We start from the raw sequence: 20,425 nt of genomic DNA, 5'->3' as shown, positions 1-20,425 counted from the left end.
CATGCATAAAATTTTGAATCTAAACTACTGTAACACTTTCGTTTGTATTTAGTAATTATTGTCTCGCTATGAAATAACTAGGGATAAAAGATTCGTCTCGCAAATTATAGTTAAACTTGTAATTAGTTATTTTGTTTAACTACATTTAATACTTCATGCATGTGTAGAAAGATTCGATGTGACGGAAAATTTTATAAAGTTTTAGAATTTTGAAGGCAACTAAACAGGCCTACAGTTAGTGGATGAAGAAGCGAAAAGGTAGCTGATGAGCGACGGGGATCATGTCGTCTGTGTGTATGCTCAGAATTAACTTGAGCCAGGAAGAGGACACAAATCAATAATAAAGCTGCAAACCATGCGCTGTCCTAGTCTCCCTCTTCTCAGCCATGAAAAGGCAACATCTCCTCTCCTCTTTTTATTTTCCGGCTTCTTGCTGGGATGGAGATCGACAGCACATGTGCAAAGTGATTGATACTGCTGTGATCCAGCACACATTGTTGAGGCAGCTGGAGCTCTCTTGGAGTTGGATTAAAGCGAAAGAAAATTATATATGGTGTGATGTGCGCCACCAGGTCGAGTACATGTTCTACGTATTTTTTTTTTGTCCATCACCTCAATTATTTGGCACCTCATTTGAGGTTCTATGTTCAGATCCAAATGCGAATGGATCATAGTGCTAAATTTTAGCACCATCTCATCCAAATAGAAATAAATTTTATGCAAGATATTAAATTTTTAACATGTATATAAGTACTAATACTCTCTTCATTTTTATTTACATGTCGTATTAGGTTTGTTCTAAGTCAAATTTAACTAACTTTGATCAAATTTATAGAGAAATATATATAGCAACAACTATGCTATCCTACATATGTGCACTACGAACATATCCTTCATGGTGGATTCGATGAAACAAATTTGATATTATAAATGTTATTATTTTTTTATAAGTTTGATCAAAGTTTGCCAAATTTGATTTAGGACAAACTTAATACGACATGTAAATAAAAACAGAGGAAGTATGCTGCATTTAACTTTAATTCATCAAACAGACCTTTAGATAATGACGACGACGACGACTGCATCGATCGAATCTTTGCCGGATTAAGCACGGCGTTGACGACCGATCCCCGTGCACATATGCCACCGTCCAAACCATGATCCGGCCTTCTTGTAGTGATGTACACGTACAGTCGTACACATGACACATGGCAGGAGGCAGTGCGCCCCAATGGCCAGTGCAATGACTTGAAAATTAAGCATACTCCTCTTGCTGACACTTGTGGCCCCAGCTGTTTCCTTGATAATCCCTCACATGATAATAATATATATAATCCCAAAACTAACCCTGGTGCGGCATAGCACTGCCGTGTCGGTAGGTACTAGAATGGACATGCTATCATTAATTACTATGTGGCAAAATTAAATGACCATGTTAAGCTAGGTTGCTTGATTGCTAATCCCAGCAGCAGCTGGCTGCTCTTCTGCTACTACTGGTCTCATGTGTTGTGCTGCAGGAACAAACGCAGCAGTTAGCGGGTGGTGTGGCTGACAGTGTCTAGTGATTTCATAATTAACCTCCGCATCATTGAGCAGCTACTCTAGGTATGTAGTAGGGCCAGGTGTGTCAGTGAGCGAGCGGGTGGGTCAAGTCTCAAGTGACGGATGCGAGACGAAGATCCAGCGGGAGCATTTTTTTTTCCTCTTGCATAATTGCATTGGGGACCCACGCCAGGGCACGCCCGGCAGAATGTAAAACGGGAGGATGCACCTCAGTAGGCTAGGGATGCCTTGTCTGCCTCCGAATCTGCTGCCAGCGAAAAAACGATCGGATCCAGGGGCTAGTGAATTTGGATTAGTTACCGGAGTGAGGGCCAACGGTGTGTGTGGTAAAAAAAAACAGAGAGGGAGTTGCCATCGGCCATGTTCGACCCTTCCCTTGTCACCAGCAGCTTTTCCATTACTGTATGCCATGTGTATCTCATTATTCGTCTGTCTTCCTGAATAGAGTTGTTAATTACAGTAAGCATGGCAGTGTTTTCAGCTGAAACAACTGCAAAGTCTGCAAGCATCTGATTCTCTTTGCTTTTTTTTTTTGAAAGAACTCTCTCTCTCTCTCTCTCTCTCTCTCTCTCTCTCTCTCTCTCTCTCTCTCTCTCTCTCTCTCTCTCTCTCCCCCCCCCCCCCTCTTGGTTTCCATGTATGTCTGGATAATGCTTCCTAGTGCATGTGTCCGAATCTGTAATGATGCTTGTTGAGATGCTGGTGACACTGATCCAACAGGCAGACAACTTTTCTAGAAGCCAATAACACACGATGCATACACAAACACACACACACCCCGTTAGGGGAAAAAACAACATTACGTGCATTCGTATAATACTAATGCCGGTGCCTCGGCATCATTAACAGTAAAGTGTATTGCAGCTGCAGCACGCTTTTTCTTTTCCCCACAAGAAAAAAAAAATGAGACTCGAGCTCGGTAGTACAGTCGCAATCGTGCAAGTACACATCACACGCACGGCAGCATGCAAGGGGCCGGGCTTATAAATACACAAGACAACAAGTCGATTAAGCTGTCAAACATTGAGATATCGCACGCATCACTGCGTATGTGATCCGACGATTAGGCAGGTAGGCAGGGGTAGTGGTTGGGGCGTCGCTTGCCCCCCGGCGCAATCCTCCGCTCAACTGGAAATCTATCCAGCCAGTCCCTTGGGGCATATTCCTTCAAACTTTTGTTCCATCCTCTTCGTCTTCTCTGTTTTTTTTGAATTTTAGAGCGATTTTCTCATTCTCACGGTCAACTCCTACATGCTGTACTTTTCTCATATTTTTCTCCTTTCTTTTCTTATACTTAGAACATTTAAGTGCGCTTTGCGCGCCCTATTATAATTTACATATGCATTTCAACAGAGACAAGATTGTACAATCTAAAATTAAAATAGGTAAATGAAATCATATAGATATAGTACATCTTATTTCAGTACTAAGATGTAAAGATAAGGCACAGGAAATTGTGTAGAGACACCGTGGCTCAATTTGGGAAAATATCTAGAATTCATCATGAATTTAACGTGCCATACAAATATTTTGAAAAATAAAATAATTGGAAAAATATCTGGAATTCATCATGAATTTAATGTGCCATACAAATATTTTTATTTTGAAAAAAGTACAAATGTGCAACTCCTATACCTAACGTTTTACACTTAAGGAACAGTTGAAGTTTTTTCAAGCTCTAGTAAGCAAATCTAGATGGACACTATGAATGCTTCAAATCACCACGAAGTTTTTTCAGAGCAGTGCGAACACTATGCACATCTGCTTGAGGCACACTCCCTTCTACTATTTCATTATCTGAAAACAAATGTTTGCATGATGAATGTACTAATAGCTAGGAGTGTCTAGTATACTGATCTAATATTGCAATTCTATTACAGTAGGAATAACATGAGTATGAATAGCAGTAAACATCTAAATAAAAGGAATACTAAGATATATACATTATGGACTCTAACTTCCGTTCTTATATAGTCAAGTTCCGTGAAAATTCCTTGCTGACACCGATTTTCTTACCCGATACCCGTCGTATCTTTATCTGAATATTCTTTTCCTTATTCCAAATTTTATAGAATTTTACCTGCAAAAATCCACTGTCTAACAAATGGTTTGATAATCTTGGTATGCTGTACTCTACTACTAGTAATTGGCTACCTATGTCAGCGGGGGCAACGTACGGGTCCAGCCAGAAACGCACCTAGAAGTTACATGACCTGACCCACGATGCTACGATTCGTTACATTCATCTCGCTTCAGCCTCCAGCTGCCTACCGTAGTTAACAAGGGAGACGACGAGTGCAGTACCTACGTGAAATCTGCAAAGCACGTGAGACAGAAGAGAAGACTCTTCCTGTAGCTGAAGGAAGAAGCTTTGATCATCCAAGTTCCTATGTGAGCAGAATTTGCATGCAGTTTACGTTTGCCATTCAGTCAACAAGAAACAAGTTGAAGTTTGTCTGATGAAGAAGATTTTACTGATGATGACGATGATGATATGATAGTACAACCAGCGACGGTGATGGCGATGATCGGAGTGAGACTATTGAGGGTCGGATGCATGGGAGGTGGCGGTTGGGCTGTCGCTGCCGGCTGCCTCGACGTCCCGTCCCGTTGCAAATTTGCCTTTCCATTCACTGACTCTGTGGGCCCGGGCAGTCATTCAATCAACCCACCGGCCTCCAGCCGCTGCTGCTGCAGGAATGCATGCAGGATCTAGCAGCAGAATGAATCGGTCCACCACCACCGGCCTTTCCGATTCGCACCTCGTGCTATCTTCTAATCCTCTCGTCACGCTCTGGACAAGCAAATGGCAAAGATCATCTGCGCTATTTTTTCTCTCTAATTTAATAAATACCCTCATTGACCTATCAACTCTCGCGTAGTCTGAAGAAAAAAATTGTTTTATTTAGCTGTGCTGCTAGACTGTAAGAGCAACTCTAACTCTAAGAGACTATATAGCAATAGAGATTTTAATGGAAAAAAAACAGACTCCATCAGTTTCTCTAAGTGGTTATTCAATGTAGCTATCCTCCTCACCGCATTTCTCGCTAGTCAAAAATAAATAATGAAAATAATTTTTTTTACACAAGATATAGAAAAGTTGTTGGAGAGCGAAAACATATAAAAAATAATTTTGATGCAAAACTCTCTTCAAATAATAATTTAGAGAGTAAATTTTAGAAAGACTCTGAAGATGCTCTATCACTTTGCGTCGACGTGATCTTTAACACCAAAGGATATTCTAATCTTACCCTACGATTCGCGGCCAATTCCGAGGCCAGAGAAGCAGGTCACGTCGCCAGCTTTTCCCGACCGTCGGATTAGCCAGGCGGACGGCCCGGATCTTGCGTTTCCCGGTCATTTTGCAAAAAAGTCCTTGGACTTTACAGAAATCAACCTGCGATCCAACCTCCTCTCTCAGAAAATTTTGCAAAAGAACCCTCAAAATTTTTCAAAATCAACCCGCGGTCCAACCTCATCTCTCAGTTATTTTAGCAAAAAAAACTCCAAACTTTTCAGAAATACAACCCGCCGTCCAAACCTTCTTGGGCTGGCTTGCCACTCGCTCTGTCGGCCTCAGTGGGCCGAATTCGGCCCGATACTGGTTTGTCTTATATATTATTCTTTTTCAATTACGAATAAATTTACTCAAACTTTGAAATTGCGCAGCAAAACACAGAAAAATCGTAAATAGAAAATTAAATTGTTTTGAAATCCTCATGAATATATCTATGCGTTGGATCCATAATAGAGTATGTTTTACTATAATTGTTTTAACTGTACACCTTTGCCTATATTTTTAATGGGCAAATATGAAAGCTTAATACTAACTTTTCTTTCCCACCTTAACACATAGTTACCACCATTCTTCAACCACAACAAACATAGCCAATAAACATAATACATATATCTCAATGCAAAAAAATGGTACTTATATAATAAAAGCAAGACAATTTATCCCTCAAAATATATAGAGAACAAAAAAAGAAAAATCTATGGTTGACATATATAATCACCGGTAAATGATAATTTTCAATTAACACAAACAAATACCACTAATATACTACATAAAGAATAATTCAGATAACATTAGTCGTACTCATATACCTAACTACAAAGAAAAAAAAACACTTTTATGATACACAAAGCAGTAGCTCAAACAATGATTTGGAGTATGCAAAATTTATCTTTGGCTGAACTGATACTTCAGTAATACAATGGGCATGTCCACTGCCCATAAGCGGCAACGCCGCGATTTTTTCTAGTTTAAGAGGATAAGATTAACATTTTCTATGCTCACTTTCTAATATATACTACCATGCGGCTTTTCCTTTGTCCTAGTATTCCAATCACTTTTCTAGCTTGCAGCCATCTTATAAATTACTAGTACATGACTATGAGCATGTCTACATGAGCTAAAATTGAGTGCTAACATACACTTATATACATGCTAAAGTTTTTTTAGCCTTGGCTAAAGTTTAGCCCTACCCCTTTAGCCTCCCGTTTGCATAAGTTAGTACAAAAATTTAGTACTTTCACATGTTAGCCCTTGATCAGGGTTTCAAATCTCGGCCGGGAACCGCCGGTTTCCGGGTTTTTTTTTCGTTCCCGGTCCGGGACGGTAAACCGGGTCCGGTTTTTTATATTTTATGCTTCTAAATCCAAAAATACAAAAGTAATTTGTTTGTGCTACTGTTCCGGTTTTAAACAGTGTCACCGGTTTTTGAAACCCTGCCCTTGATCCAAATGGAGTCTAAATCGGAGTTTGGGCACGTTTGGAGCTTCGTTGCCTCTTTATGTTACTCCAGGGTCGAAATCGCAAATGCTCCCCAAATAAAAGGGGGAGGGGGGAAGAAGCGCAATTATTTCCACACCTGCAACTGACTCTGGACCGCGAGCAGGAATAATTACGAGGGGCTCTCCTTGCTTTAAAGCCACTCCTGACTCCTCACTCTCTCTCGAACGGAGGAATAAATTCTTCGCCCACTGCCGCAAGAAAGGCACCTCCCTCCCCTCACCGCCGCCGGGAAAGCTTCCATCTTTGTCCCCATTTGCCCGCAGCTCATCCCTCCCCCCAGCCAGCCTTGTCCCCGAGGCGAGGCGAGGCGAGGCGGGCGGCGGCGAGGCCCTCCCCTCTCCATCCTCCGTCGATGTGAACCCCTTTCCCCGGTCAGCTAACTGTGAGGTTATTTCCTCTTCACCTGTATTCTCCCCATCGCCTACCTGTTCACTCCTCCGGGCCGCGTTCAGGAAGCCTCGCATCTCGCCTCGGGCCGCGTGTTTTTTTCCCTCTCTATATGTGGATTCTTAAGAAAATCGCATCCTTTCTCATTGGTTCAAGGGTAGCAGCCGCGAGGGCGTTCCCTCGACGCCAGCGATTTTTTCTTGCCTTAATTCGGAGCTAAATTCCGCCTTCTTTTGGGCTTTTCGTAGATCTGTTCGGGGGGAATTTTTTTCGGCAAAATTGCCGGCCGATGCGCCCAACGCGTAATGTCTCCTTGTTTTCCTTTTCCTTCTCTTCGAGTCTTGTCGGTTCTTTCGGCTGAATTTCGTTTGTTGATTTTGGGATTTCCAATCCATTCACCTGATGCAGCTTTTGTCGTTTCGGAGTCCTCGCAATTCATCCCCTATGTTTACTACTTTCTTGCAGAACAGGACCCCTGTGTGCCACCGATTACCGGTCACGTATGAGAAACTGGAGGATCGGGGAGAGCTCCAACGTCTGGGTCAATTTGGTGGCCGTCCCGGCCAATCTAGCCATCGCGGCCCTGGAATTCGCGCTGTGGAGCTCCGTCTGCTGCTTCCTGGCCGTTTCCTCCATCAATTTCTGACCCTAATTCGGAACATCCAGTCTGTGGGGTTGTCACTGCACTAGTAGGCCACTGGTGCCGGAGTAGTTGCAGCAAAAGGAGCAGGCCACCTTCGGTGAATTGGGATTAGGTGCGGTCCTCAGCTCAAAAGGGCTCGTTTGGTGGGAACTTTTGCTTGCTGTCTGTCTGCTTGTGTCCTTGGTGATGGATATTGCTGGAATTGGGGTTGGAAGGACATTCTGATTTAATTGGTTGTGGAGATTTTCTGATTCCATTGGTTGAGGATGGAGGAGAGACTACCTGAGGCTGGCGCTGGCAATTTGAGGGGTGAGGATGACTTCAGGAGCTGCTGTGGGGATGAGGAAGAGTGGGAGGACACTGAGGAGTCATTCACTGCTGGTGTTGCAAAGGGGGAGCTTGATGAGACCTCGGTGCGGCTGTTCTTCAAGGGCGTGTCGAGCCCGGAGGCAGAGGGGAAGAAATTGTCTGGGATCGGGGTGGTGATGGAGAGGGCGCCTGGAGTTCCTGTTCTTAAGGTGCAGAAGAAGCTGGATTTCTATGTGGAGGAGCTGGTGGCTGATCACCTGGCACTCATGGATGGCCTGCTGGTGGCTCTGCAGAATGGGATAAGGAAGATCTTTGCCTTCACCAATTCAGAGAAGTTATACTTTCAGGTAAGAGCCTTTTGGCTTCTCATAATGAATTGTTTGCGCAGAATTGGTTAAGTGTGCATCAAGTTTCAGTCAGCTCATTGAAGTATTGCTTGCTGCAATAGGACTTTGCATAGCACACTTTATATTTGGAGATTTCATAGGCTTGACTGGGACTCTTAATGTCTGTAGATATGCTCTTTAAAAGCTAATACATAGATTCTAAATTTGCATTGTTGAGTGGTGAGTGGTTGCAAATCAACCTTTCTTCAGCTCTGAAGTGCATTTTTCAGAAAATAATTATATTAGAAGATAGTGGGAGTAGTGTACATAAATGAATGAACTATGCATATATTAGTTGTATATGTTGCTCGTGTTTCTGGACCTATTGGCTGACTCCAAATTAGTTATTTAACCATTGAATCAGTCATAAGCTCATAGCATATAATCGCAAGTCCAATGGCTAATCGGCTATGTATACAAATACTACTGGTTGAACAGTTTTGCATTAAAACTTTACACTCGAGAGCACACTGAATTGAATTGAGACGATTAAAATGCTTGAATGTTGGTGAATATGTGAGGACTCACAGCTGTATGTTCCACGTGTTTCTAATTTAGCCGCTGCTTGCGCTTTTGTACATTTATGTATACCATTTTGTATGTCTTTTGCAGTTTCATATGTTTTTTTATTAAAATTCGGTCCCAAGCATAAAGAGACTCACTAACCATCACACAATTTCAGTTCAGTTGTCTTCCCCTTGTGTATGTGCTTCAAATTAACATCTGTGCATCTTTTGATAACTGGGCATGTCTTTTTATTGTCTTTTGTTCTGACAGATAGCAGAAGCTGAAATTCTTGAAGACCAGCTTTTGGTAGCTTTAGGGCACAGAATTCTTGAACTAGTTGATAAGCTGGAAGACTTTGATTTGATATTGCTTCCTAGCTTTGAACTTGAGAGGCCCTTACAGTTGGCCAAAGAAGCGATAGGCATCAGGTATCTTTCTCCCTATGAGGTTGGCATCTGCCCCATCTGCTGTGAGGAAAAACTAGGTTCTCAGATGATCAAGACAGGTTGTTCACACACATTTTGCCATAATTGCCTGACTGCATATGTTGAAGAGAAGCTGCTGACCTCAAAACAGCCTATAAGGTGTCCACAATTGAGGTGTAAATATCTAATTTCATCTAGTGAGTGTAAATCATTCCTTCCAGTTAGCAGCTATGATTCCCTGGAGAGAGCATTTGCAGAAGCTGGCACCTCGGGCATGGAAAGATTTTATTGTCCCTTTCCAAACTGCTCGGTGTTATTAGACCTTAGTCAGCACTTTTCTAGGGCAAGTTCATCAAGTCAGTCAGATCTCAGTTGTGTTGAGTGCCCAGAATGCCACAGAGATATTTGTATCAACTGTGGAGTGCCATGGCATATCATGATGGGCTGTGACGAGTACCAGAGCTTGCCTGTTGAAGAAAGAGATGCTGGAGACCTATCTTTGCATCGGCTTGCTCAAAACAATAGGTGGAGGCGTTGTCAGAGATGTCGACGAATGATTGAACTAACGCAAGGCTGCTTCCATATGACTTGCTGGTATGATCTCCATGTTTGTTTTCAATAATTGCCAGATATTAGTAGATGATAATCTTGAAACATCCTCTGATGCATGGAATGCCTAAAGGAAATAAGGCAACTTTTATGAATAGAACTGAGCTATACTGTTGTCTAAATCAGTAAGCAACACTTATCTCGTGGTTTCCTTGGTTTTGTCAAAAGTATCTAATACCCAAACCGAGGTTATCAAAATGCTAGTGATTATGACCCATGAAGAAACGATGATTATGTTTTAGTGTAGAGTAAGCATTCCTAGTTTGCTTTGGCTAAGGGTCCAATACTGAAAGTTTTCCAAAAGCAATAGACATGTTTTGCTGGCAACAAGCAGCAGTGTAACCAGCAATATTTTTCTCTCACAGCAAATCAGCACCAGCCACCAGCCACAGCCAGCCAAACAGAGCGGTGGTAGCTGCTAGTTATAGAAATGTGAAAGCCCGGTTGCTTGTCTTGAAAATTTTTGTATTAAATTCAGATTGCTCACTTGTTCTTCCATGTTTTTTTTTTGAGGTTGGTTGGTCTTCCATGATTCCGGTTCCCAAAACAATGCCGCATATTTGTTGCATGACAAAAATGATGCCATAAAAGTCTTGTAGCATGAAGAATGCTGCAGATTTGCTGCATAGTATAGTACCATGATAATGTCTCCATTATTGTGTTTGCATGGGCATACTTGGACACCATGCTGCTATTAAGTAGCAAAGCATGATTTGTCTTGCTGTCAGTCTGTCACACATGGCCATTGCCCTAAAAATGCATGCACTAAAGATTGTTGATTCACATGTTCTGTTCTTTATCTGCTAATAAAGGTCACTTGTGCAGGTGTGGGCACGAATTCTGCTACTCCTGTGGTGCTGACTATGCTAGCGGTGTACAGACATGCCAATGCGTGTTCTGGGATGATGAAGCCATTGAGCCATCCTCCGCAGCACGATCCAGCCAAGCAGCATCCGAGATCTGGGCATGGGACACATTTGACTGCGTGCCAACCGCCGTTGAGGGGTACTCGGAGCAGGAGCGTGCGCAGCTGGCACTCATCCAGAGGTTCCTCGCAGGTGGTTTCAGCCTGGGAGACAACCCCTGCCAATCGCCACCCCGCTGTGCTGACTCGTATATTGTTGACACCATGAAGGACCTCCACCAGCTGCCATGGCTTGAGCGATTTGTCTCAGTGATCAGCGACAGCTACAACGATGACTACATCCAGTGAACAAACAAAAGGGTTATAGATAGCAGTAAAGAAACGGCACATACCGAGTTTCATCCGGAATAATATGTTTCCATGTCCCTGGTTGATAATTGACAGATAGTAGGGAAGTGATATGCTTCCTTGCAACATCGCTGTTTGCTCTTGTATTACCTACTTCGGTTTCTGGTGCATCAGCAAAAGAGTTCTCCAGTTGTCATTCTGCAATTTTAGATTCATTTTTTTTATATCCTAGCGAGCACATATATTTTCGAGGTCTCCGAAATTAATCTGCAATACGATTAACTGCCTAGTTGATGCCTTTGGCACTTACAAATAAATTGCATTGCTTGTTTTCTGTTGAGGAAAGGGAAATGTTGGTTTTGGTTGCTGGTTACCAAGTTATCAGATAGCTCCTGGTGGCCGGTCTATTAGCAAATGGAGCATATAATCGTCAGGAAGAGAAGATAGCTAAAGTTGTGTTTTCCTGTGAGTGTATCTCCTGTGAGCATATCTCCATACTTGCGTTGCGCCATCGTGTCAATACAACTTTTCTGAATTCAACTAGATATACGTCTATTTTTTCTCCATCCAAACTTCCAAGGTGATTTTATACCACATTAAGCTTGCAGGGCGTTTGCCAACAGTAGCATAGCTCCACTACAAGAGTTGCAGTATTTGAACATTTTAGTTTGGGTTCACTCCACTGATCAAAATGATCAGAAGTTGCAGCTAGACAGCACAGCCGGAATAGGCATAAATTTGACATTGTGCAACCAGAATAAATGAATCAAACGAATCCGTCCAATCCTCGTTTTACTCTGTTTCCACTAGTCCCAGAAATACATAAGCATGATCATGCGCCGTAGTGATGCGTGAATCTCTGCAGTAAAACTCGTATTCACATTTACAAGGAACATGGCAATGAACAAGCAGTAAAGGGCACAAGATTATAGCGGCTGGGATGGCAGCTACTTCACAAGATTTGGCAGCATTTTCGTTGCATACATACTCCCCTTGGAACTCTGGCAACTCTGGCCATGGGAGATTTCAACACTCTGCGTTGTGCTTTATGCGCAGCAGGAGGAAGAGCTCACCATCCTCTCTGGTGGTCTCTGGTTGAGAACCATTCCATCCTGTGGGTTCTGAACCTGCTGTCCTTGCAGCAATTTCTTAGCTGAAATGAGACAGGAAACATTCCAATGATTAGGTAGTAGCAACAGTAGTTAAAACTTATATCATAGTACTTCGTAGCCAGTAGATTCTATCGATGTAGAAGAATCCATCTCAAAAAGAAAGAAAGAAAAAAACTACTCTACAGCCAACGACTAGCCTATCTGTGTTTCCAATATTACTCACCAATCTCGTAGAACACGTCATTCACATTGATCGCCGTTTTAGCAGATGTTTCCATGAAGAAGAGACCATTCTCTTGAGCGTATGCCTTTGCTTCCTGCAGAAAAGGATCATGTTACTAATGGAAAATGCAAAGTATTTGATTTGATAGACACCATTACAATCAATTAAGATGGCATAAGCCTGAAAAGATATTGCTGCCCCTGCCCCAACATTTTTCATGCTCCCAGGCCCCAGCTCAGCTTACATGACCCATCAAACTGGATATAGGCCAGCTTGTCACTATATATCTATGTTCCTTCTGCGGTCAATAACTATCATTACTTTTAGAAGATAGCCAAGACTTCCTATCCTAATAAGGTTGTATAAGAAGATCAGCAGCCAAATTCAACGCCCTTTGTTCCCTACTTTTACATACCATATTTTTGACAAATACTCCATCCATACTCGAAAAGAAAGTTGTTTTGGACAAGATTTGAGTCAAACATTGGAAATATAGATCATGAATAACTTTTAGGTTGTTGAGTTTTAAAATACAAAAACCATATGAATATATTTGTCTTGAAAAATACTTTCATAAAAATATAAATATATCATTTTGCGACAAATATTTTTATAAAAATAAGAAGTCAAATTTAAACGTTGGAGACCATGTCGCTGTCCAAAACGACTTCTTTTTCGAGTATGGAGGGAGTATGCAGTAATTAAATGAAAAATATCTAGGATGAGAAAACACTGAAGGGATGAAGATCCAGCAGAAACTAAACAAATACAGCAGTGCATAAAATATGAGTCGAAACATAGAACTTATAAGAAGCACAGTAACATACTTCTGCTGGCACCTGCCTCGCCTCTACCAAATCAGCCTTGTTCCCAGCAAGAGCCATTATTGTATTCGGGTTTCCTGCATTAAAAAAGGAAGAAAGAAAGAAAGAAAAAAAAATAAACAACCTGTATTCGGTTTTCCAAAAACAATTCTTATCATATTTACTAAATCAATTTCTTATACAGCTGCCCAACAGCACAAGTGGTCTGTAAGATCTAAAATATTAATACCATTCCTTTTGAAGTGAACTTCTACAACACAAGTACATATTTCTATATAGAGTATGATGTTACCTTGCGCTTGAAGTTCTTGAACCCATTTCTTCGCACGTGTGAAAGAGGCCTATAGTGCAAAAAACAAATAATGGTTACCGCTATTCATATGGGCTTACATAACATTTGTGTGCTCATATAATATAAAAAAGACGCAATGATGTGGGAATTAACTCCGCCTATGCTGACTGGAAGACTCTCTCTCTTCTGAGTGGTCTCAGCATAGCCGGTCCCAAGCCCGGGTAAAGGAGGAGGGTTGCGTTAGGTTTTGGCAAACCAGCATAAAAAATAGCCACTCTAATGGATTTGAAACCCACAAGAAACTCGTTGGGGCGTAACCCTCTTAGCGACGCGCTACATCGGAACCCGGGTGTGGTGATAAATGGGCAAAAGCCGGGTCGCCATCCCCCCAAGGGCGCGTCGTATCGTGACCTAGGTACGATGATAAGTGAGCAAGGGTCGGGTCGTCACCTAAATGGCGCGCTACATCTACGCCCGGGTGTAGTGAAAAATGAGCAAGGGTCTTCGCACTTCCCTCGACGGGTGCGAAGGGTAAGGAAGCTAGCCGAGCCAACTAGGATTCGTATAAGTAGCTGGAACGTAGGGTCCCTAACGGGTAAGTTGCGAGAGCTAGTTGATGCAGTAATTAGGAGGCGTGTAAATATTCTATGTGTTCAGGAGACTAAATGGAAGGGTCAGAAGGCGAAGGAGGTTGAGGATACTTGCTTCAAGCTTTGGTACACGGGAGCAACTCCGGGTAGGAATGGTGTAGGCATCTTGATTGATAGGAGCCTTAATGATGGAGTCGTAGAGGTTAGAAGGCAAGACGACCGGATTATCCTAATCCGGTTGGTAGTTGGAGAGTCGGTTTTGAATGTGATCAGTGCCTATGCCCCTCAGGTAGACCTTAGTGAGAGCACCAAGATGCAGTTCTGGGAAGATCTAGATATCATGGTTAGTACCGTGCCTACCAGCGAGAAACTCTTCATAGGAGGAGATCTCAACGGTCATGTGGGTGCGACTAATGTAGGGTTCGAGCGAGTGCACGGGGGTTTTAGGTATGGTAGCAGGAGTCAAGAGGGGGAGGATGTGTTGAACTTCGCGTTAGCCTACGACTTGTTGATAGCGAATACCGTGTTTAAGAAGAGGGAATCCCATCTTGTGACGTTTCGTAGTGGACAACACTCGAGCCAGATCGACTTTATCCTTGCTAGGAGGGAGGATATACGTGATTGATTAGATTGTAAGGTGATACCAGGGGGAGTGTGTTGTCCCTCAACACAAGCTTGTGGTGGCAGACTTTCGTCTTCGGGTACGTGTCCACCGGGACAAACGTGCCAAGATTTCGAGAACAAAGTGGTGGAAGCTTAGAGGGGAAGCGGCACAAGCGTTTAAGGAAAGGATGCTAGGTGAGGGGCCTTGGGAAGGAGAAGACGCAGATGACATGTGGCTAATGATGGCAACATGTGTTCGAAAGGTGGCCTCAGAGGTGTTTGGCGTGAGTAGGGGAGGCAAACAGGAGGGGAAAGACACCTGGTGGTGGAACGACGAGGTGCAAAGGGCTATTAAGGAGGAGTGTTTCAAGCGCCTCCACCTTGACAAGAGTGCAGCCAACATCGAGGGCTATAAATTAGCGAAGAGGGTGCAAAGCGAGCTGTGAGTGTAGCAAAGGATAAGGCATATGATGACCTGTATCAGCGGCTAGGCACGAAAGAAGGGGAGAAGAACATTTATAGGATAGCTAGGATCCGCGAGCGGAAGACAAGGGACATCAACCAAATCAAATGCATTAAGGATGGGACAGATCGACTGCTAGTGAAGGATGAGGAGATCATGGATAGATGGAGAGAGTACTTCGACAAGTTGTTTAATGGGGAGAATGAGGACCCTACTCTTGAGTTAGATGACTCTTTTGACGATACCAACAGACATTTTGTGAGGAGAATTCAGGAGGTAGAGATCGGGGAGGCTTTGAAGAGGATGAAGGGAGGTAAAGCGATGGGCCCTGATGGTATCCCCATTGAGGTGTGGAGATGCCTAGGAGATAGAGCAATAGTATGGTTAACTAAGCTTTTTAATCTCATTTTTCGGTCAAACAAGATACCGGAAGAATGGATGAGAAGTATATTAGTACCTATCTTCAAAAACAAGGGCGATGTTCAAAGTTGTACTAACTACCGTGGGATTAAGCTGATGAGCCATACGATAAAGCTTTGGGAGAGGGTTATCGAGCATCGCCTAAGAAGAGTGACAAGTGTGACCCAAAACCAATTTGGGTTCATGCCTGGAAGGTCAACCATGGAGGCGATTTTCTTAATACGACAATTGATGGAGAGATATAGGGAGCAGAAGAAGAACCTGCACATGGTCTTCATTGATCTTGAGAAGGCATATGACAAAGTACCGAGAAATGTCATGTGGTGGGCCTTGAAGAAGCATAAAGTCCCAACTAAGTACATTACCCTCATTAAGGATATGTACAAGGATGCGACGACGTTTGTCCGGACATGTGATGGCAACACCACTGACTTTCCTATTAACATAGGTCTACACCAGGGGTCAGCATTGAGCCCTTATTTATTTGATTTAGTGATGAATGAGGTCACAAGGGATATACAAGGTGAGATCCCTTAGTATATGCTCTTTGCTGATGATGTGGTGCTAATTGACGAGAGTAGGGCAGGGGTTAATAGGAAGTTAGAGCTGTGGAGACGCACGTTAGAGTCGAAAGGATTCAGACTTAGTAGGACCAAGACCGAGTACATGATGTGCGATTTCAGCGCGACTAGGCATGAGGGGGAAGACGTTAGTCTAGATGAGCAAGTGGTGGTCCAGAAGGATACTTTTCGATATTTAGGATCGGTGCTACAAAAGGATGGCGACATTGATGAAGATGTTAGACATAGAATTTCAGCTGGCTGGTTGAAATGGCGGCAAGCTTCTGGCATCCTTTGTGACAAAAGGGTGCCACGAAAGCTAAAATGCAAATTATATAGGACAACAATTCGTCCGGCGATGTTATACAGTGCTGAATGTTGGTCTACAAAAAGGTGACATGTCCAGCAATTGAGTGTAGCAGAGATGCGGATGTTGCGGTGGTTTTGCGGGCACACACGGAGGGATATAGTCCGGAACGAAGTTATTCGGGATAGGGTCGGGGTGGCACCAATTGAGGAGAAACTTAACCAGCATCGGCTGAGATGGTTTGGACATGTCCAACGAAGGCCTCCTGAGGCGCCGGTGCGTAATGGGGTTCTTGAGCGGGTCGATAATGTAAAGAGGGGTAGAGGTAGATCTAAACTGACGTGGGATGAGTCGGTTAAGAGAGACCTTAAGGATTGAAATATCTCTAAAGAGATAGCTTTGGATAGGAGCGCTTGGAGAATAACTATCAATGTGCCTGAACCTTGAACTTATTTCTTTCGGGTTTCATCTCTAGCCTACCCCAACTTGCTTGGGAAAAAGGCTATGTTGTTGTTGTTGTTGTTTGTTGCAATGATGTGGGAATTAATTTGTTGATGGAGACAATCAGAATAAATTTAAAGTTGGCCTGATGCACAGTTCGTGTCATGATTTGGCAGTAGCACCATATTATGAGTGTGCAAAATGTACCTAAGAAACAAGTAGACATGAAGAGAACCCTAGCCAGCAATATCAAAGATAATAAAAATGTGAACTGAAATTCTTTCGTCAATATGAAGCAGTGAATCGCAGGAGTCCCATGGCTCAGTAGCACCAAAAGCTACACAATATCAATTCAGATTTTGGGATGATCATGAATGCAGACAGAAAAAGTGCAAGCATCCAGTTGCTCTAGATTTGCTGCATCATATTGATTCATTTCTGACGACTCATTTAGTATAAATGCACACTCAAAAGGATACACACGCAAACTTGCAACACTGCATCTTTGCAGAGCTCAGAGCAGAATTCCCTTAACAATTCAATGGCTATACATTACACAGAAACAGGTTGGTACAGATCACTATAAAACCAAAGTTAGGCGCAAAGCTCAGCAGTAATTGCACACATGGAAGGATGCATGCGAACAATGTTCCAGAACACCTTTCAGTTGTTATTTCAGTGGTATTTGACATACTTCAGTTACAGTTCACCATCTGGGCAGAGACGCACAGAAGGTAGCTAGACTGCAAGGGCATTACCATGCCAAAGAGGACAAGCAATGTATACTTATTGCTAGTTAATATACCGACAAATTTAATGCTATTTTTGGACAAAAGTGTAGCTACGAGCAGAGGACAGCATAACAACAATATGCCAGATATCGCAGTAGCTTTTTCTTAAAAAAGGAAAAAATAGTCCACTTAATTGCATTTTTCCCCATCTAGTAACTCTCTATCCTTTCAGAAGATATTATCATACAAAAATCAAAACACCAGGAGAACATATGCACCAAAACACTGGTACACTGGAAGCTCCAAACTTTTGCACCAATCATGAAGAAAGACAATGCAGTTTGCTATTCAGAGCTACTAGTAATTGCATCAGCAATAATTGTGCCAGTAATTCTACAGTCATTTGTTGTGACACAAGTTGCACCTGTTAGTTTTAGCAATTGCCAAGCATGACCGAGTAGATCATAACATCGAGAAATTATCATCACCGCTGACAACTATTGTAGACAACTATCGAGACATTACTAGCTCAAGTAAGTATGTCTGCATTGTACTAACCGCATTGGTGATGTCGTAGACAACTAGCGCAGCAGCAGCACCCCGGTAATACATGGGAGTCAAGCTGTGATACCTCTCCTGCCCTGCCGTGTCCCATATCTCAAACTTCACTGTCTCATCGTTCACTGCCAAGGTCTGCGAGAAGAAAGCTGCCCCGATGGTCGATTCCTGCAGCCAAATGAGGCAACAAATTCAAGCTTCCACTCCACACCACGGACACCTGCCCAGTTCATTTTCAGACCCACAGGCCCACATGTGAAGGAGTACGGAATCTCACCTGGAATTCGACGAACTGGCCTTTCACAAACCGGAGAACCAGGCTGGACTTGCCGGCGCCCACGTCCCCGAGAAGAACCTGGCGATACAACCAAACAGAGCAAGCAAGCGCGTATCAGCATCGCAGAGCTCAAAGTCGCCGTACAAGACAAGAAACCCTAAGGGGGAAAATGCAATCTTTAAACGATCGAGGCGAAATCCATCAACCCTTTCGCAATGAAATTCCAAGGAAACACGAAAGAAGCGGGCATAAACGGTTTTCAGGCCATCATCCGATTGGGGAACAGCGACGAGCGACTCGGGCTCGACAAGATTATAGCTGACCAAAAATCCAGACTTGACGGGCCGCCTGCGGCGGCTGGATCAAGACACGACGGGATTCGAGGGCTCGGGGTGTCGGATTGCTCACCAGCTTGGCGTTGCGGATCTTGTTGCCGTCGGCGGTGGCCGCCATCGAGTGGATCACGATTTGGGATCGAAGGAACCAACCGCCGGAGAAAGAGAGAGGGCGAGAGACTTGGGTGGTTGGGGATCAAATCCCGCGCACGCGAGCGAGAGATTCCGGGAACGAACTCCTCTTTGGCTTGCTCTTTGCAGAAGAAATTTGGGACGCGGAGCTCCTGGCGTCCTGTGTGGTTTTGGTTTGGCGTGTCGTGTTGGCTCCTCGTCTCCTCCGCTTTCAGCTTTTGTTATAGTGTTCCTTTCGGATTAAGACTGAGCCCAACAGCTGAGGCATCTGGAGAGGCAATTCCATTTTTGCCTCACTCAGGGCTACTGTAGCGTGAGCAACCGTCTCCAACAAGAGGCGCAAACGGAGAGGCAAAATGCCTCGAGGAGGAGAGAGGCGATGGAAAAATACGCTCCCTCTCTCATCCGACGCATTTGCCTGCTGCAGGGCTCTCCTCTCCGCCCGCGCCCCTCATCCTGGCGCCCGCGCCTCGCCTCGCCTCCTTTGCCCGCCGCCGCTTCTCTCTCGCCCCCCAGCCACAGCTCTCCTCACCCACCGCCGAGCCGCCCTACTCCTGCCGCCTCTGCTCCCCCGCTCCTCCTCGCGCCTCCGCCGCCCCCGACTCCCAGCCCCGCGGGCAGGCGAGCTCTGCGCCGCCGCGGCCTTGGGCGGGCCAGCTCCGCGCGCGAGCAGCGCCGCCCCGCGGGCCTGCTCTGCCCCCCGGTCTCCCACTCTGGCGGCGCCAACCTTGCCTCCTCCTCTACGGCGGCGTGGCCGTCACTTGTAGTGGCGCGGCGTGGCGCGCCCCTACTCCCTCTGCGGCGGCAAGGCCGGTGTGGAGTGCGTCGGGGCGGGGCTCGCCGGGGTGGAGCGTGCCCGCAGCCGAGCGCGCCGGGGCTGAGCTCGGCGAGGCGGGGCGCGCCCGGGCGGGGATTGTCGGGGGCGGAGCGCGCCCTTGGCCGAGCTCGCCGCCGACGCCGCCCTCCTTCCTCGATCGTTGAAGCACTCCATCTTGATCTTGTTGCGGCCGCACACCTCGCGCACCAGCTTTAGTGCCGTGGTCTTGCCCACGCCGCCGGCGCCCCAGACGCCGAACGCGGCGTCGCAGTCGCCGAGGAAGCGGAGCGTCTCGTTGAGGTAGGCCCTCGCGGGCCCCACCTCCGCGGGGAGGTCCCGCAGCTCCTCCGGGTCGCAGAGCAGCGGCTGCGGTGCCTGCGGCGTGGCCTCGAGGATCGCCGCGCCCTGCTCCCGGAGCGCGCGCACCGCCTTGAGCTGCTGCTCGGCCAGCCCCGCCACGGCCGCTCCTTGATGGACGCCAGCTCGTCCTGCGCCTCCTGCACGCGCAGCCACGCGCGCACGGGATCCGACGCCGGCGACGGGTCGTGGCCCAGCACCTCCGCTCGCTCCTTGACGCGCCGGTCGGTGTCGGCCAGCAGCTGCCACCACTTGCCGAAAAAGAGCACCAGCACCGCGCCGCCGAGGGCGAGCGAGCCGAGCACGGCAGCTCCATCGAATCCCCGCGCGAGGGCGAGCCGTGCTGGCTGGCCGTGCCCGGAGGAGGAGGCGCGAGCGCAAGGCGCAGAGGAGATGGGGGAGCTGCGATTGCTGTTGCGTGTTAGCTGTTGGAGCTGGTGGATTGGAAATGAAATGCAAAATACTGTATACGCGAGGCAATTGGCAATTTGCCTTTGAGAAATGCATGTTGTTGTTGGAGTCAGTCTAAGCCCGAAGCAATTA

At 45.2% G+C, this 20,425-nt stretch overlaps 2 protein-coding genes across 4 annotated transcripts; one reads left to right on the top strand and one right to left on the bottom strand.

The window, feature by feature from the left end:
• Nucleotides 1-6,458: 6,458 nt before the first annotated feature.
• LOC120700218 (ATP-dependent RNA helicase DEAH12, chloroplastic-like) lies at nt 6,459-11,157 on the top strand. Of its 2 annotated transcripts, none has more exons than XM_039984437.1 (4): nt 6,459-6,748; nt 7,219-8,047; nt 8,864-9,612; nt 10,453-11,082. In XM_039984437.1, the coding sequence occupies exons 2-4, from the start codon at nt 7,658-7,660 to the stop codon at nt 10,838-10,840; spliced, it is 1,527 nt and encodes a 508-aa protein (XP_039840371.1). In that variant the 5' UTR covers nt 6,459-6,748; nt 7,219-7,657; the 3' UTR covers nt 10,841-11,082. The 2 variants fall into 2 exon arrangements, with proteins under 2 accessions (XP_039840371.1, XP_039840369.1); XM_039984435.1 differs by having other exon boundaries at nt 6,500-6,748; nt 7,214-8,047; nt 10,453-11,157.
• A 410-nt stretch (nt 11,158-11,567) lies between these two features.
• LOC120700219 (ras-related protein Rab5A-like) lies at nt 11,568-19,055 on the bottom strand. 2 transcript variants are annotated; one of them, XM_039984438.1, is made up of 7 exons: nt 18,650-19,055; nt 18,242-18,319; nt 17,965-18,132; nt 13,292-13,340; nt 13,003-13,076; nt 12,176-12,269; nt 11,568-11,993 (listed from the first exon to the last, which is right to left on the bottom strand). In XM_039984438.1, the coding sequence occupies exons 1-7, from the start codon at nt 18,692-18,694 to the stop codon at nt 11,887-11,889; spliced, it is 615 nt and encodes a 204-aa protein (XP_039840372.1). In that variant the 5' UTR covers nt 18,695-19,055; the 3' UTR covers nt 11,568-11,886. The 2 variants fall into 2 exon arrangements, with proteins under 2 accessions (XP_039840372.1, XP_039840373.1); XM_039984439.1 differs by having other exon boundaries at nt 13,015-13,076.
• Nucleotides 19,056-20,425: the final 1,370 nt, after the last annotated feature.

Source organism: Panicum virgatum, chromosome 3K, assembly GCF_016808335.1.
Source record: "Panicum virgatum strain AP13 chromosome 3K, P.virgatum_v5, whole genome shotgun sequence".
NCBI classification, from domain to species: Eukaryota; Viridiplantae; Streptophyta; class Magnoliopsida; order Poales; family Poaceae; genus Panicum; species Panicum virgatum.
Note: the sequence above shows the minus strand (reverse complement) of the source record. Positions and strands in the feature narration are given on the sequence as shown.